The sequence below is a fragment of the Trachypithecus francoisi genome, unplaced genomic scaffold (assembly GCF_009764315.1).
Source record: "Trachypithecus francoisi isolate TF-2019V2 unplaced genomic scaffold, Tfra_2.0 Lachesis_group13, whole genome shotgun sequence".
NCBI classification, from domain to species: domain Eukaryota; kingdom Metazoa; phylum Chordata; class Mammalia; order Primates; family Cercopithecidae; genus Trachypithecus; species Trachypithecus francoisi.
Window position 1 is genome coordinate 50750491 of NW_022681458.1, and position 16756 is coordinate 50767246.

At 33.6% G+C, this 16756-nt stretch overlaps 1 protein-coding gene across 4 annotated transcripts in view; it reads right to left on the minus strand.

Annotated features, from left to right (window-relative positions):
- The window catches only part of GLS (glutaminase), a 91032-nt gene that overhangs the window by 29427 nt on the left and 44849 nt on the right, over positions 1-16756 (minus strand). For 2 of the 4 annotated variants that reach the window (XM_033230818.1, XM_033230822.1), the window contains 7 exons: positions 16347-16379; positions 16203-16261; positions 12794-12860; positions 12183-12233; positions 9299-9475; positions 5999-6130; positions 4933-5025 (listed from right to left, as the gene is read on the minus strand). In XM_033230818.1, coding sequence (XP_033086709.1) covers positions 4933-5025; positions 5999-6130; positions 9299-9475; positions 12183-12233; positions 12794-12860; positions 16203-16261; positions 16347-16379 — 612 coding nt within the window. Of the gene's footprint in view, positions 1-1284; positions 3912-4932; positions 5026-5998; positions 6131-9298; positions 9476-12182; positions 12234-12793; positions 12861-16202; positions 16262-16346; positions 16380-16756 lie in introns of those variants that run through there. The other 2 variants (XM_033230820.1, XM_033230821.1) reach the window with 2 other exon arrangements.

Here is a 16756-nt window from a genome sequence, read left to right on the forward strand (position 1 = left end):
AATTGAAGAAGTCAAATGGTAAAGTATATTATACTTCACCAATTCTAGGGCAGCAAAAATTTTAAGGGTTCTTTTGTGCCAAAGCTTGGAACAGGAATAGATCAATGAATAATTTATACATAATATACAATGTGAAAAGAACTGCTTGTCATTTTCAGAATATGAATGGGTAGATTAAGGTATATAGATAAGGAAATGATATATATGTATGCACAAACATACATATGCACAAACATATGCAACCCATACATTATATATAAATTATCAGGATATAGGCTGACATAACAGTGTATTTCAGCAGTTCTTTCCACATAAACATATGCCTAATATACACTGTCAGATCAAGATCACCGGGCATTTTAAGTCTCCTCTCTCTTTGCTTCAAATGAATTTTTTTTAAAAGTCTCCAAAAGCAAGTAATCATAAACTGTTACATATATTGAATATATTATTATACTGGAACTCCTTATTAACTAATTCTAAAAGAACTTCCTTTAAAAATCTCACAGATTAATACAAATTCATGTAAACAACAATATTTTCCCTTTCAAATGGTTTTAAAACTTCTACAATATATTCAGGAAATCTCCAGAATATGAATGGCAGATTTAATTAAACATAAAAATATAAAGTACTACATTTGACCTACAGTACATGAAGCCTCTATAATTTCTACTGTAATTTGGATCATGCTGTACAAATATACAAAATTCCTTCTGAAAATGTAATCCCCTCAGAAACCAGTTAAGGTGAATTTCTATATCATTGTCATTCTGTTTAATATAAATTCTACTGAGATTAACAGTTTTATTCTAAAGCAATATAATGATACTCTTCATTTGGTTTAGCAATGTTTTTCCTATTATTTAGGCAACAACAGATAAAATGAGAGTTACATAGTGAATAACAACAATATTCCTCCTTGGAAAGCAGAAATAACCTACAAATAGGGTTGCATTTTTTTTTAAGTTACCAAATGGAAAAACAACCAAAAAAATTGAGAGAAAAGTTTTTATTCAAATACTTCTAGTACAACCAATAGGAAAAGTCCTCCTCCCAAAAAAACCACTGATGCTATATTGCATTTTAAAAAATCAAATAAAGCCCTTTTGAGTACTTCTAGTTTACTTTGAGGCAGCTTCAGAATAGCAAACACTTTAACAGTATCTTCATAAAGAATTATTTTTTCTAAGTTAAAATCCCAACTGTATTTGTACCTAAAATGTTGAAGTTGCTTTGATTAAAAAAAAAAACAAAAAACAAACAAAAAAAAAAACAATAAAATCAGCTTAAAATAAATTTATTGTACAATACAAAATGTAGGCATACTGGAAAATAAAGGTACATTATTAAATATACAAAGCAAACAAAAGAAAGCTAAACAACACAAATGTTTTCATCCAAACACTAAGATAAAATGCACAACATTTATGCTAAAAACAAAGTACTTCAAGAACAATATGCATTTCAAATGAAATGTTAATGATGCCAAAAAATAAAAAGAAAGAAAAAAGAAAATCAAATATGCTACATTGTAAATGCTTGAATATCAAGAATCAATAATGGCATAAAACAAACCCAATAATACTGGGTACTTTCAAGAACTTTGTTTAAAAAGGTGTTAAGAATACTGAAAGAATCAAAATATGTCCTTAAAACTGGCAAAGTTTTTTCTTTTTTAAGTTTGAGAGCCTATTCACAGTATCTTATCTCTTCTTCCATTTACACTTTTCTATAAAAATTTCAGATTGCTCATTCTTAACATTTTCTAAACACAGTAGCTTAGATAACAGTACTTCATTTTTAAGTATGCATTTAAGCATTACCAACACCAAAATAGTAAGTGCCACAAATTAACAACCTAATTTTGAAATCTATATGGCTATGTATGCAATATGAAAACTAAATCTTCATTTTATAAAGTGAAACCAATTTCTGAATGAAATGGTAAAATGTAACAATTTAGATCATAGGGGAAACCACAATGCCTTTTTTACAATTAAGGCATTTGGTTGCCCAAACTACAAATGGCCCTGGTGCAACTAACACAAATATGCAGTAAGACCTTGAGAAGCATCCAGTTAGGATATGCATCTGAACATTCAAAGAACATTCAAGTAAGCATAAAATCCTGGGGAAAATCCTCTACAACTTAAAATATAATTATTTAAATTTATAAATTTAATACTTAAGTTAGCCCAAAAGGCGTTTGGCCAGCACCTCTGGGAGGGAATTTCTTTTCTTAATATCACAAGTTCCCAAACTCAAGACATTATGATTAAGATTTTCTATCTTTATTTGCACTAGTATCTAAAATACTCAGTGACATCTTTTTTGTTACACTATGTTTACTTTTACAGACTTTCCATTACCACATACCCCATCATGCTAAGAAGTCACCAAGTTTTTCTTCTAATCCCCCACTAAAATAAACAGATTTCAACAAACTTGAAACTGTAGGGGAACTACGGGGAAAACCAGAGGGGTATATGGAAGAAGGAAGAAGTGTGAATAGGTCCTATAGAATTTTCCAATCACTTTGCCAAGACAACTTTAAATACTATGAATAATTACTTGAAATCAGGTTGTGTAGAATCTACAGTTCTCTTAAAAACAAGTTTTGATTCTCAATATTGCATTTTTATTACCAAACAAAAGGATTTAGATCTAACATATTTTAGTAGCATACTTACTACCTGCAGACTAAATTCATTTCTCAAGTACTCTAAAAGAGTTCAAATAGAACAAACTTTATGAGATGCTATAACTTATAACAAAAGAAATATTAGCATTTATAAAATTATTAGGATAATAAAATTGTAAAAGCTAAAAACCAAAATTTGCCATTCATATTTAAATATAACATAGAAAAAGTTATGTGGATAATATGAAAATAAAATTGTTTAGGTGAACAATTCACTTGAAGACACTCACTGTTTCTCCTTCTGAGTAACTAACCATTATAGCTTTTTATCAATGAAATGTTATTATCTCACATCTGAAATTCTTTGGCTGGAATGTTTTAGTAACATAAGACACTCCTGTATATAACAATTCTGACAGAACAGAGGAGTTGCAAAATAAAAAAGGTATATTTTAAAACATTTGATTAAATTTTAAATAAATTTTTAAAAATGTAAAGCCAATCTATCACTAAAAATGGCATAAATGTAAACGCAAGCTAATTTTATCCACTGCTATTTTAAATAAAATAATTTGGGGTTCATTATTTTGCCTTTTTAGTTTTGTATTTAGCATAGAAGTACTTTCTGTTGCCACTACAGACATCAAGTTAGTTTTAAAAATGGAAAGGAAAAAACAAAATGCAGCAAAAGTTATGACTTTAATTTGTGAATTTTAGAACTAAGAATTACAATTTTCTGTTACTACTGTCAAATGGGATTATCTGACCACATAGTTAACATTTTAATTACATCAAGAAAAATTTAAATTTTTCCTTTTTGTATTTTTAAAAATAAAGCAAATTTATGTACTTGTAAATATTTTTTAAAGACCAACAAATGCACTTCTTAATCTACTGTCTTTATACAAAGATTAAAAGGAAAAAAAAAAGCTTTATGGCTCCAGCACCCAAGATTGAGAACAAAAAATACCTCAAATAAATATTTATAACTTGCAAAAAAAAAAGCTAAAGGTGTTTGAAAGCTTAAATGAAGGAACATTCTGAAACTAGAACTCATTTCTTTAGCTTTTCTCTCCCAGACTTTCCATTCTATATACTACAGTTGTAGAGATGTCCTCATTTGACTCAGGTGACACTTTTTTCCATACTGTCTCTTTTAAAGCAAGTTCTTGTTGGAGACTTTCATAGTCCAATGGTCCAAAGGAATGCTAGTTGTTCAAGCAACATACATAATTTATTAGTGCACTTGAGTGAAGAAAGGTCCAAGCTATAAAATGGTATTTTTCAATGAACATTATTAAAATGTTAACATTTTAAACCACCACCTCTGACATTTTGCTTCATGTTACTCAGGTCGACTCCCACGGAAGTTTCTATTCTGTTGGTTTTGCATAATTCTTACATAGTAACAGAAATTAATTTGATAAAAACTAACAAAAATGTAGTTTAGCACTACAGAAAATGTACTTACTATATATTAAAAATATTTTCTACTTACAAGTTCTTCATATTATCTTGAGGTCTAATTAGGTAATTTTACTACAAACATTTTCAATATGGTACGCAAAGAAACTGAATCAAAATTCTCAACACAAGCCCCTTGGTGCAGTGAAAAACTATATAAAATATAGACCAAAAAAGTTAAGTCCTGACTCTTAATACTACTTCTAAAAAAGGAATATATGTGTACAATAGTATGAAGCCAAATACATTGATAAAAAAAAAATACGACCGTAAGATTATTAGGAATACTGCATTAAACACGGTGGAAAAAAATATTTCATCTACAGTGACCTAACAAAACTTTTGAGGCTTCATATGGTCTCTCGCTAATATGATAATCCTTTTCCATTTACATATCCATCTACACAGTATGCAGGAAGTTAAACTTCAATTTAGGACTGACAAATACTAAAACAATGCTTTATAGCATGTAGCACATTTCAATGTCTTTTTTTTTCTTTTTTAAACAGAATCAATTCTAAAAATCTTGCTTAAAATAGTGGAAAATGGAAGGGGAAAACCCTGACACTAGGCTAACCAGTTTCAATTTAAGTAACAAAACAGTAATATTTAAATATCTGTATCTATTAACTATCTATTAAGCAATATTTAAATATCTAATACTGGTGATCCTGGATTAAAATGTCATCAATTTGTTTACACTCATTTATGAATAGCAAAGACCCGAGGCCACTAACAAACTAAGATTTTATTTATACAGGCAAATATCACTTTTTCTCTTTTTATAAATTTTATATAATTATCTAAATAAGAATTTTGCTTACCCTTTGATCACCACCTTCTCTTCGAGGATCAAGTTTTTTTGCAAAGTGTCTCAAATTATCATAGTTATGGAAATTACACAGAGAAACAAGATCCTGTAAACAGTTATACAGAACAGGTATAAGAAACTGGCTATTCATTGGTTATGTACATCCATATTTTAACAAACTCTGCTTATTAGAGTCCAGCTTAGAAATCATTACTACATGCTAATAAAGTAGTATAATGCATCAATAAGAGAACTAAAACCAGAGTAAGATATGGATACAAGTTTTAAGGGCACTGCCTATTAACATGATCCTAGGGCTCAGCCAATCAAATCATCTTTCACCTTCTACAAAATAGGGTTTATAACCGGCCCCATGAAAGAATTCTTCTATCAAATAAGTGTAAAGCAACACTAAAATATAAGTAAGTACTCTGGTTACAATCTACTATACTTTATATGCAATCCAATGTCATACTCTAGTTTTTGTAAAATATAAAAGACTGGAAAATAAAACAAGTTTAATTGAGTATGGCACTCAATATGAACTCTGGAAAGTAATAAATGTAAATAAAACTAGAAGCTCAAACATTAGCAGGAAGTAGGTAACAACAAAATACAGAACTATCAAGAGCAGTTAACACTTTAAAAACTGTTTAATCTTTTTTTAATTTGCAGTGCTTATTTCCTCAAAAAAATGTTTAAAGGTAGTCAATGGATAAAGATATTTAAAAATGCAGATTAAAGATAAAACAAAATAATTCTTAAGATATACTGGCTTTTAAATTACTTCTCCAAGTTTAATATCTTTTGCTGAGCTTCTGAAAATTGATACTAATTCTAACCATGAAAATTAAAATATTAGCATCTAACAAATATAATCTGTGGGAATAATTAAGTGGGAGCTGTCTGACAGAGGCAACTTGAAGCTCCTCTGGGAGTATTTTCACAGCTACCTATTAACTGGCACACTATAGGTGGAAGGCCAAGAGTTAATGAACTATGGAAAGTAGGTTACAAAAAAGAATCATTGGATGGCTCAACTTGTATCATCATTATTCTCATTAAGAAAATATGCTTACGTGACAAAAGTGAATTCCCTTAACACTGTTGCCCATCTTATCCAGAGGAGGAGACCAGCACATCATACCCATAACATTGGGGACAACTAAAAGAATGCCTCCAGCAACTCCAGATTTTGCAGGAAGACCAACCTAAAAATAATTCAGTAAAAGAGTGTTCAGGTAAAAATTTTAAAATAAGAAATGTTATGTTCAACAATAGGGAAACTGGGGCTGGGCACCGTGGCTCACTCCTGTAATCTCAGCACTTTGGGAGGCCAAAGCAAGCAGATCACTTGAGCCCAGGAGTTGGAGGCTAGACTGGGTAACACAGGGAGATCTCATCTCTACAAAAAATAGCAAGACACAGAGGTGCACACCAGTAGTCACAGCTACTCTGGAGGATGAGGTGGGAGGATCACATGGCCTCAGGAGGTCAAGGCTACAATGAGCCATGATCACACCACCACACTCCAGCCTGGGTGACAGAGCAAGATCCAGTTTCAAAAAAAAAAACAAATTGGGAAATCGGTTTAAAAATTAAAAATGATCTCCTGACCTCGTGATCCTCCCGCCTCAGCCTCCCAAAATGTGCACCTGTAGTCCCAGCTACTAGGGAGGCTGAGGCAGGAGAATGGTGTGAACCTGGGAGGCAGAGCCTGCAGTGAGCTGAGATGGCACCACTGCACTCCAGCCTGGGCGAGAGAGTGAGACTCCCTCTCAAAAAATAAAAATAAAAATAAAATACTATACATATACACACATACTATAGAATTTCAACATTAAAAATACTGTAGATAAATTTTTATCAACATGTTTATAAATAAAGTTATAAAACTGGGTGCAGTGGCTCATGCCTGTCATCCCAGCACTTTGGGAGGCTCAGGTGGGCAGATCACCTAAGGTCAGGGGTTCGAGACCACCCTGGCCAACATAGCAAAACCCCTTTCTCCACAAAAAATACAAAAATTAGCCGTGTGTGGTGGCAGGCACCTGTAATCCCAGCTACTGGGGAGGCTGAGGCAGGAGAATCACTTGAACCTGGGAGGCAGAGGTTGCAGTGAGCCAAGATTGCACCACTGCACTCCAGCCTGGGTGACGGAGCAAGACTCCATCTCAAAAAAAAAAAAGTTACAAAACAGGTTGGGATAGACATGAATATAGAAAAATTGTTTAAAGACACACTCTAAGGAATTATAGCAGTTACATCTAAATTGTGAGGCTACGGATGCTTTCATTCTTTCTGACTATATTTTCTAATTGTTCTAAAATAAATGTATTGTTTTTAAATATAACAAATTATTTTCTAAATATTTTACAATTAGAAAACAATAAAAAGTTATATATTCTTAAAAGATTTTCTAAAATGGTAATTTAAATTACTCCTCCTCAAAAAATTTAAGTTATATTATCAAAACTTGACAAATGATAAAAAAAAAAAAAATTAATGTCATTAGGGCGGTGTTCATTAACTGCTTACTAACATTCAGTTAGTAAATACCTCTGGATAGAAGTATACTAATAAGGCCAGGCGCAGTGGCTCGTGCCTGTAATCCTAGCACTTTGGGAGGCCGAGGCAGGCAGATCATGAGATCAAGAGATAGACACCGTCTCAGCCAATATGGTGAAACCCTGTCTCTAGTAAAAAATACAAAAAATAGCTGGGTGTGGTGATGGGCGCCTGTAATCCCAACTACTCGGGAGGCTGAGACAGAAGAATTGCTTGAACCCAGAACACGGAGGTTGCAGTGAGCCGAGATCACGCCACTGCACTCCAGCCTGGGTGACAGAGTGAGACTCCGTCTCAAAATAAGTAAATAAATAAATAAACAAATAAACAAAAATAAAAGAAGTATACCAATAAAGTACTTTTACACAAAACTAAACAAAACAAGCAGACAAAAAAAAAAACACCTGAATTGGATCTACAAATTTATAGGAAATACAAGGGACAATGGAACAGAGGTAATCAGCAACGTACAGACAGTAGAAAACTGTATAGACTAAATGACCCAGTTTTTCCGACCAAACAAGAAAAAAAGAGACCAGTCAAAAGAACAATAGATTAAAAAAAAAAAAAAAAAGGGACACACAACCCAATCACAATGTATGATGTATGCGCCTCATTTGTATCCCAAGTCAAACAAACTATAAAATAATATAATAGGCCGGTGCGGTGACTCACGCCTGTAATCCCAACAATTTGGGAGGCTGAAGCAGGTGGATTACTTGAGGTCAGGAGTTCGAGAACAGACTGGCCAACATGGCAAAACCCCACCTCTACTAAAAATACAAAAATTAGCCAGGTGTGGTGGCAGGCGCCTGTAATCCCAGCTACTCAGGAGGTTGAGGCAGGAGAATCACTGGAACTCAGGAGGCAGAGGCTGCAGTGAGCTGAGATCATGCCACTGCACTCCAGCCTGGGCAACAAAGTCAGACTCTGTCTCAAAAAAAAAAAAAAGAAATAATAATTTACAAGATAATCCAGGAAATCTGAACACTGACTAAATATTTTGATGATATTCAATTTAATATTGATATTAATAATGATATTAAAGTTTTGACATGTAATACTTAATTTTTGTATGTAAAAATTATATTATTGTTATGTTTTGTTAAGGGTCCTTATTTAGAATTATATGCTGAAATATGACAAGGATGGGGAAACATGCACATACAGATGAAACAAGATTGGTCATGTATTCATAATTATTGAAGCTGAGTGATGGATAACATTGAATGCATCTCTCTCTCTCTCTCTCTCCTTTTACATGTTTGAAAATTTCCAAAACAAAAAAAGCTTTTAGAATGGCATTGTGACTTGACATGAGCAGAATTAAATAAGAAAAGTCAATACACTTTAGAAGTGGCAAATGCACAACAGAGCTTAAAGCAGTACATTTTTGTTAAGTTTTAACTTTAATATACTTTTAGTCATTAAAACATCTATGGCTGTAACGAAAGATGTGAAACGTCACGTCTTTGCAAACTTTCTGAACTTAAAGAATTCTTAAGATACATAATCATCATAATGCTAAACATTAACAACTAAAAGTAAAGAAAGACTGTACTAACCTTATACACTGGATTGCCTTAAAAGCAGAAGGAATGAGGTTCTACAAATCAAACTTCCAAGTTCTTAAGAACCTCTGGTAGACCTTAGCTCTATTCCTTACTAATCTTGTAACAAATTAACGTTAAAAACAAGCCTCTCAAAAATTAATATACAGCTTTAGAAGCAAAGTTCAAACTGCATTTTTTCAAAGAACCAGTTCAGACTAGTTTCTTGCCAGAGAAAATTAAGATAAAACAATTACTTACATGGAAAGCAAACTGCCCTGAGAAGTCATACATGCCACAGGAATGCATCAAACTCAAAGTATTTCGAACTGCTTCAGGGCTCAGTACTCTTTCACCAGTAATTGGGCAGAAACCACCATTAGCCAGTGTCGCAGCCATCACACTGGCTGATTCACAAGTCACTTCAATGGAGCACAGCTAACATAAAGAAAAGGCAGAATTCTCATATTACTTTTAATATTACTGTTCACTTCTAAGATAATCTATTTTATTTGGTATTTCATACAGATCTGAAATATTTCTTCCAAAGAGATTACTTTAATATAAACTTGAGGACATTCTAAAGATTTTAATTGACCAAAGTCCTACCCCCGTTTAAGGTTTACCCTGATTTGGCCAAAGATACTCAGTCTTTTAATGGCAGAACTAGACTAGGAAGTGCCAGCCTCTAAACACTAAGATTTGTTATTATCCCATGTGATATTCAAATCTGCTTAAATATTAATACTTTCTGTGGAATACACAAGCATAATTACTTTTAACTCAACAAAAAAAAATGAGCCATGAAATATTTTTAAGATAAAGCACCATACATGAGGATTATGACAGTGTCTACATAAGAAATCATCATTTTAGAAAAAAATGCTAAAGTGCCTGACATTTCACCCATAACAAAGCTCAGTATCCCTATTTATATGGTAACAGGCAAAGGACAAAGGGGAAGAAAAAAATAAAGCAGCTCTGTCTCAGATGCTCTGTAAGCCTAAACCAGAATGTTATCCTTTAGACCACTTATTAATATTTATTTGATATTTACTATGGGTGCTAAATATACCCTCTAGGATGAAATCTTTGCATTTAAATACAATCAAAATAATGAAAATAGTTCACCATACCAAACCCAAAGTTACCCATAAAATGAAAATAAATGTTTCCACGTTTTATTTTTAGCTAATAGTAAGCAAAATTGGGATGAGATGGGATCAAAAAAGAAAGTAGATAGGAGAAGAATGGGTTCTCAACTTGTAAATTTTCCTCAGCCATACTCCAAGATCTACAAGAGGCACAAAGAGGTTTGGAAATAGCAAGGAGGAAAACTTAAGTATAGTGAATTAGAACACTGTGTGTTTAACTTTGACTAGATTGCCTATTTATATCAAAAATCTCTTCCCTATTTCTCAAAAACGACAGAATTGACTTACAATACTGCCCGAGAGCAAAGACGTGTGATAAGGTCGACTTAATCATGCAAGGCTTTCTGAATTCCAATGATCATTTCCTAATGTATACTTAACATTAATTGGAATTTTGTTTGTCATAAGGCAGCACATTATTAATTTGCCCAATGCTAACTTGGGTACTCTCCTGCAAATCTCAATGGTCGTTCAATTTGATGCAGCCCTTCTCCAAAAAAGTCAGTATCACTTCTATGGCCGTTTCTTGATTTTTGCCATGAAGTACAGAAATGTCACATTATAGTAGATTCTATAACAGCCAAGTTTAAATATGTATTCCAAAGGAAAAGAAGCTTATGGAAAAAATTCATACAGACCAGGAAAAAATAAAGGCTAGTTTCAAAGGAATTTCACATATCATCTCATGTTATCTTCCACATAATATGGCAAGAGAGGTCGGGCATATGCTACAGATAAGGAAACTAGGGATCCGTAACTAAAATTAAGTCACATGGCTAATAAGTCGTTGGGCTAGACCTTAAATTTTATATTGATGGTCTGGATTCCCAGTTTACGCTTTTCACATTGGGCAGATGAAAAGCTGCAACCTGGACATCTATCAAAATCTAACTCATTATCAACCTCACTTACATATTCTCTAAGATTACTGAAAGGTTAAAATTAAGGAACCTTTAAAAGGAAAGACAGGCAAATGTAAAGTGAACTAGAAATTAACAATAATGTAGCCTCCTATGTGGCTTCACATTACAGTCCCATCAGTGGCACCAACTGTGTTTAATCTGTAAGAATAAACTGAACTGAAAATGTGGGTGAGAGATCTCCAGGAAGGCTATTCTAAATTGAGTTCTATACCACAGCCCACTGTATATAACATGGTCCCTCTTGCCCAGTCCCACCCCCTCAATATTGAGAGCTACTCTAACTTAGAAGAAAGCCCGACATACGACCTGCAGAAATGAACTAGCACCAGTTAAGACAGGATAGAGTAGTAACAAAGAAATTACAAGATACCAAGTCAGCTGAGACACCGACACTTTTAAAAGCTTAATAAGAGCCCTCTGATTATTTAAAAAAAAAAAAAAAAAAAAACAAAAAACACTTTTCCCAAACAAAATGTAAAAGCTACAAAAAATTTAGAGTTTAATTTATAATTAGGAGTGTCAATTTCTGGGAGTGTACATTATTTTTGACAATTCTTCAATATGTTTACAGAAAAAATTGTCCCTATTACATTTTGAGGCATGATATTTTAGGCAACATGGACATAAGACTGCCTTTTATGAAGACATTTTTTAAAGTCAATGAAAAATGTATTTTCTCATGGCCTAGAACCAAGATTTCTGAGACACCTATATTTTGCATAATGTGACACATCCATTTACTTATTTTGAGACGGAGTCTCACTCTGTCACCAGGCTGGAATGCAGTGGCGCAATCTCAGCTCACTGCAACCTCAGCCTTCCAGGTTCAAGCGATTCTCCTGCCTCAGCCTCCCGAGTAGCTGGGACTACAGGCACACACCACCACACCCAACTAATTTTTGTATTTTTAGTAGAGATGGGGTTTCACCATGTTGGCCAGGATGGTCTCGATCTCTTGACCTCATGATCCGTCCACCTTGGCCTCCCAAAGTGCTGGGATTACAGGCGTGAGCCACTGTGCCCAGCCAACACATCCATTTATATATACAATTTATATAATTAAATTACCTGGAAGTAGAAGTCTAATATACCAACCATGTCTGTGCCTTCTGGAAAACACTGAAAAATAGAAAGGCAATTAAAAATTCAGGCACACAGGAATGCACATAAGTAGAGAAATACATGAAAAATGTCAAATGTACACAAGTGTTTCATTTCAATTAATAAAATAGCATGTAACTTCTAAAAGAGTATAAACATGAAACAAAAAAGCAAAATTTTATCACATCATTTAAGTTTTTAGATACTAGTTTAACTGACAATGATAAAATGATTCTCGATGTATAAATGAAGTTACTAGACCAGCCACTTAAAAAAATCAAGAGTAGTTAACACTAATCAGGTATTATTATGCTTTTGAAAAATTAGACTAAACCTCAAACAAAATTTGTATTAATAAATAAAATTAGTCAAATATTTAAATACTGCCAGATACAAATCAATTTAATAATAACATTAACAATTTGATAATACTGACTCAAGAGCACTCTGCAAAAACTTCTGCACCTTAAATAGTAATAGGTAGTTGCTTAAAGGCTATTGTTGAATTCTTAGCAAACATCTTCAGGTATTTTATTAAATGAAAGAATAATTTGAAAGGGAAACAAAAATTTAAAAACCTTCTTTTCTTTTAAGTAATATCCTATTGCAAAATTTCGATCTCCACTTTCTCTTTCAGACTGAAACCTGGAAGAAGAAAAAAAACAAAAAAATTTGCTCTATGTACTTTCTTTAAAAGTGTGATTGTTCATAATTTCATTTGTATAGCAATGTACAGCATGAAGAATACTGAACTAAGATTTAGGACTACAGAGTTCCAATTAATTCTGTCAACAGGCTATTTGTGTAGCTTTGGACAAGTCATTTAAGTGGTAATTCTTTCAATCTTCATTTTCTTGGCTATAAAATGACTGAAATGAATCAGGCCCATTCAAGTCTTCATATTTTGTAAACAAAAAGGCTAATTTTAAAATTCTCAAATCTTCTACCATTAAAATACACTGAAAAACTGCAGAATCCTCTGGCTACCCAAAAGTACAATAAGAGTCCATTTTAATTGACATAATCAGGGAACTTGACATAATCATGGAATTTTCACTGAGAGTGGGAAACACAAAATGGATCTTGCAGGACTCAATGGACTAACAGATTTCAGGGTACATCGAGACCATCAAGACCATCAAGGCCTAGGCACTGGCAAATTCCATGCAGCATGAACAGTTAGAAAAGTATATGGACAGGGCTCCACTGAAGAATGGCAAATATTCTGATGTAACCAGGAAACAGCACATGGAGAAGTGGGGGAAAACATCAAACAAACGAAGGAGACTGGGACCAAATTATCAAAATCAATAATGCCGAATAATGTAATAGCTCCTTACTACCCACAAAACAAAAGCCTGAGGGCTTTCAAACAAGTTACCTAATCAGATCTACATTTTAGAAAGATAACTGACATCAGTTTGAAAAAGGGGAAAAAGCAGCGATGACTGATCTATTAAGAGAATACTATAATGAGAGCTACAAAAGCCTGAATTTAGGCAGCTGTGATAGGAATAGAAGGAGAGGTATGATCAAACATGCAAGTAGTTGGATAATCTTCCAACCTGATAAGGAAAAGGAGAGACAGAGTAAAGACTGATACAAAGCCTGAATTTCTAACATAGCCTGAGAGAATGATAATATTAACTGACACAGGGATCTATCTGTAGAGCAAAGAGCAGTTTGGAAAGAAAGAATGAGTTTTGATTTAGACAGATTTAATTTGCATTATATTTGAGAATTACCCTACAAGTCTAAAAGGGCTGCCGATTAATAGAGGAACTGTGGGTAATGTTCTTTATATCACTGAGGTGGACAGCCCCTTCTAATTGTCCATTTTAACATTTCAAACTCTTATCAATTTGCCATACTTTAAAAAAAAAACAACATAGTTTAGATAAATGACTAACTAGTCAGCAATTACCAAAGTGACTGACACATAGTTCTTCAACACTATCTCAACTGCCTATTATCTGCCAGATAACATGCATACAGAAATGAACTAGAAGACACAACATTCCATCTAGGTCTTAAGGAGGGCAGAGTCTAACGGTTATTATGGGGCAAAGAGAGACATGTAATAAGTCTGATAAAATATGGTAATAGGAGAGCACAGAAAAGAGGCAAGTTGAGTTTCATGGAATACTTCCTGGAAAAGATACTTAAGCTGATGAATTAATGTTGGGAAGGCATGCAACCTTACAATGTTTATCCCTGAAATGCAAAGCAAGAAGTGCAAAATAATAATAAAATAGTAGTATACATGCTAAAACATAATAATATTACAATAATGTTTAACAGAATAATGTTTCTAATGACAAGGAACCAATCAGACAAATACAAAATGGGAAACATCCACCATACGGCCTGCTGCCTGTTTTTATAAAGTTTTTTAGAACACAGCCTCGTACTGTCTATGGCTGCTTTTCTACTAAACAGCAGAACTGAGAAGTTACAATACAGACAGTATGGTCCATAAACATAAATTATTTACTGTCTGGTCCTTCAAAGAAAAAGTCAGCAACCCCTGGTCTATAAAATAAGCAGCCTGCACTCTTTAAAAATAAAAGCCCATGGCTGGGCGCGGTGGCTCATGCCTGTAATCGTAGTACTTTGCGAGGCTGAGACAGGCGGATCACAAGGTCAGGAGATTGAGACCATCCCGGTTCACATGGTAAAACCCCATCTCTACTAAAAATACAAAAAAATTAGCTGGGCATAGAGGCGGGCATCTGTAGTCCCAGCTACTCGGGAGGCCGAGGCAGGAGAACGTGTGAACCCAGGAGGCAGAGCTTGCAGTGAGCCGAGACCACGCCACTGCTCTCTGGCCTGGGCAACAGAGCGAGACTCCGTCTCAATAAATAAATAAATAAATAAATAAAAGCCCACATAAAAATTTTTAAAATCAAAGATCTAGAGCAGAGGGACTGTTCTAAGTAAAAAGACAAAATAGACATTGTAATAAATACAATGTAAGAACCTTGATTTGTTCCTGAATCTAAAAAATAATAATAAAAGTTGTCAAGACACTTGGGGAAGAGATGGGAACATTTACATATTGATTAATGTCATGATATTTTAAAATTAACATTAATGTTCTTACATGTGTTAATGATATTGTGGTTATGTAGGAGAATGTCCTTATTCTTAGACTGTTTGTGCTTTCTTATTCAAGGGTGAGGTATCATGATGTCTACAACTTAATTTGAAATGGTTTAGGGAAAAAAAATCTATGTACATACATATTTACATATTTGTATTCAGAGGTATACATACATATTTTTATCTATCTAAAGAGACGGAGGTTGAGAAAAAGCAAGTAAGACAAAATATTAGAAAATATAGGCCGGGCGCGGCTCAAGCCTGTAATCCCAGCACTTTGGGAGGCCGAGACGGGCGGATCACGAGGTCAGGAGATTGAGACCATCCTGGCTAACATGGTGAAACCCCGTCTCTACTAAAAATTACAAAAAACTAGCCGGGCGAGGTGGCGGGCGCTTGCAGTCCCAGCTACTCGGGAGGCTGAGGCAGGAGAATGGCGGGAACCGGGAGGCGGAGCTTGCAGTGAGCTGAGATCCGGTCACTGCACTCCAGCCTGGGTGACAGAGCGAGACTCCGTCTCCAAAAAAAAAAAAGAAAATATAAGTAAAAGATTTATTTTTTCAACTTTTCTATAGACTGACAAATTTTAAAATAAAAAATTGGGGTAAAAATCCAGATAGCCTGGAACAGAAATAGAAGAGAGGTAAAACAGGTATTATAAGCAAAGATAAAATTGAATAAGCACCAGTAATTTGACATAAACTTGGGGTCTCTTCTGATTGTATAATTACCTATAAGAAATTTGTCAAAACGATTTAATATATTTTTAAGTGTTTCTGTCAGGTAATTTAGAAATCATTCATTTCCCTCTAATGAAAAGAGAGCAGATCAATTCTAAATACAATGTGTGTTTTTACGTAACAAAACAGCATTTAAAACACTCACGTCGCATTACTGAATCCAACATATTCATTACCAGCCATCTTATTCAAAAACTGCATGACCTATAAACCAAAATTAGGAATTAGTAATCAAAAAACAAATATACAGAAAATGTGGCATGAAAACTGAATGACATGTTGCACTTACATAGTCAAATTTTTCAGCATTATTTACTCCTTGCTGCAAAAAAAAAGACATAAATATGTTAATATAGGTACCACCAGAGTTAAGTTTCAAGCTAATATCAAAATTTCAAACAGCTACCGTTATAATATACTGCATTAGTATTTTTAAATCTAGGAAATAGTTCTAAAGTAATTTAACATTTATATGAACTCTTTTACATGTTATTTAATACCCATATGTTGTTGAGATGCATCAGAATTACAAAGGGAATGCTTTATTTTAAGTATATCTTTACCCAACCCAAAGTTACAGAAATTTAACTACAAGTTACCATGAAATTCCCTTATCTTTCATGACAGTACATAATTTTGCTAAAATGTGTTACTTAATCTTGTATTTTAAAAAACTTAAAATAAAGTTTCACCCTTCGA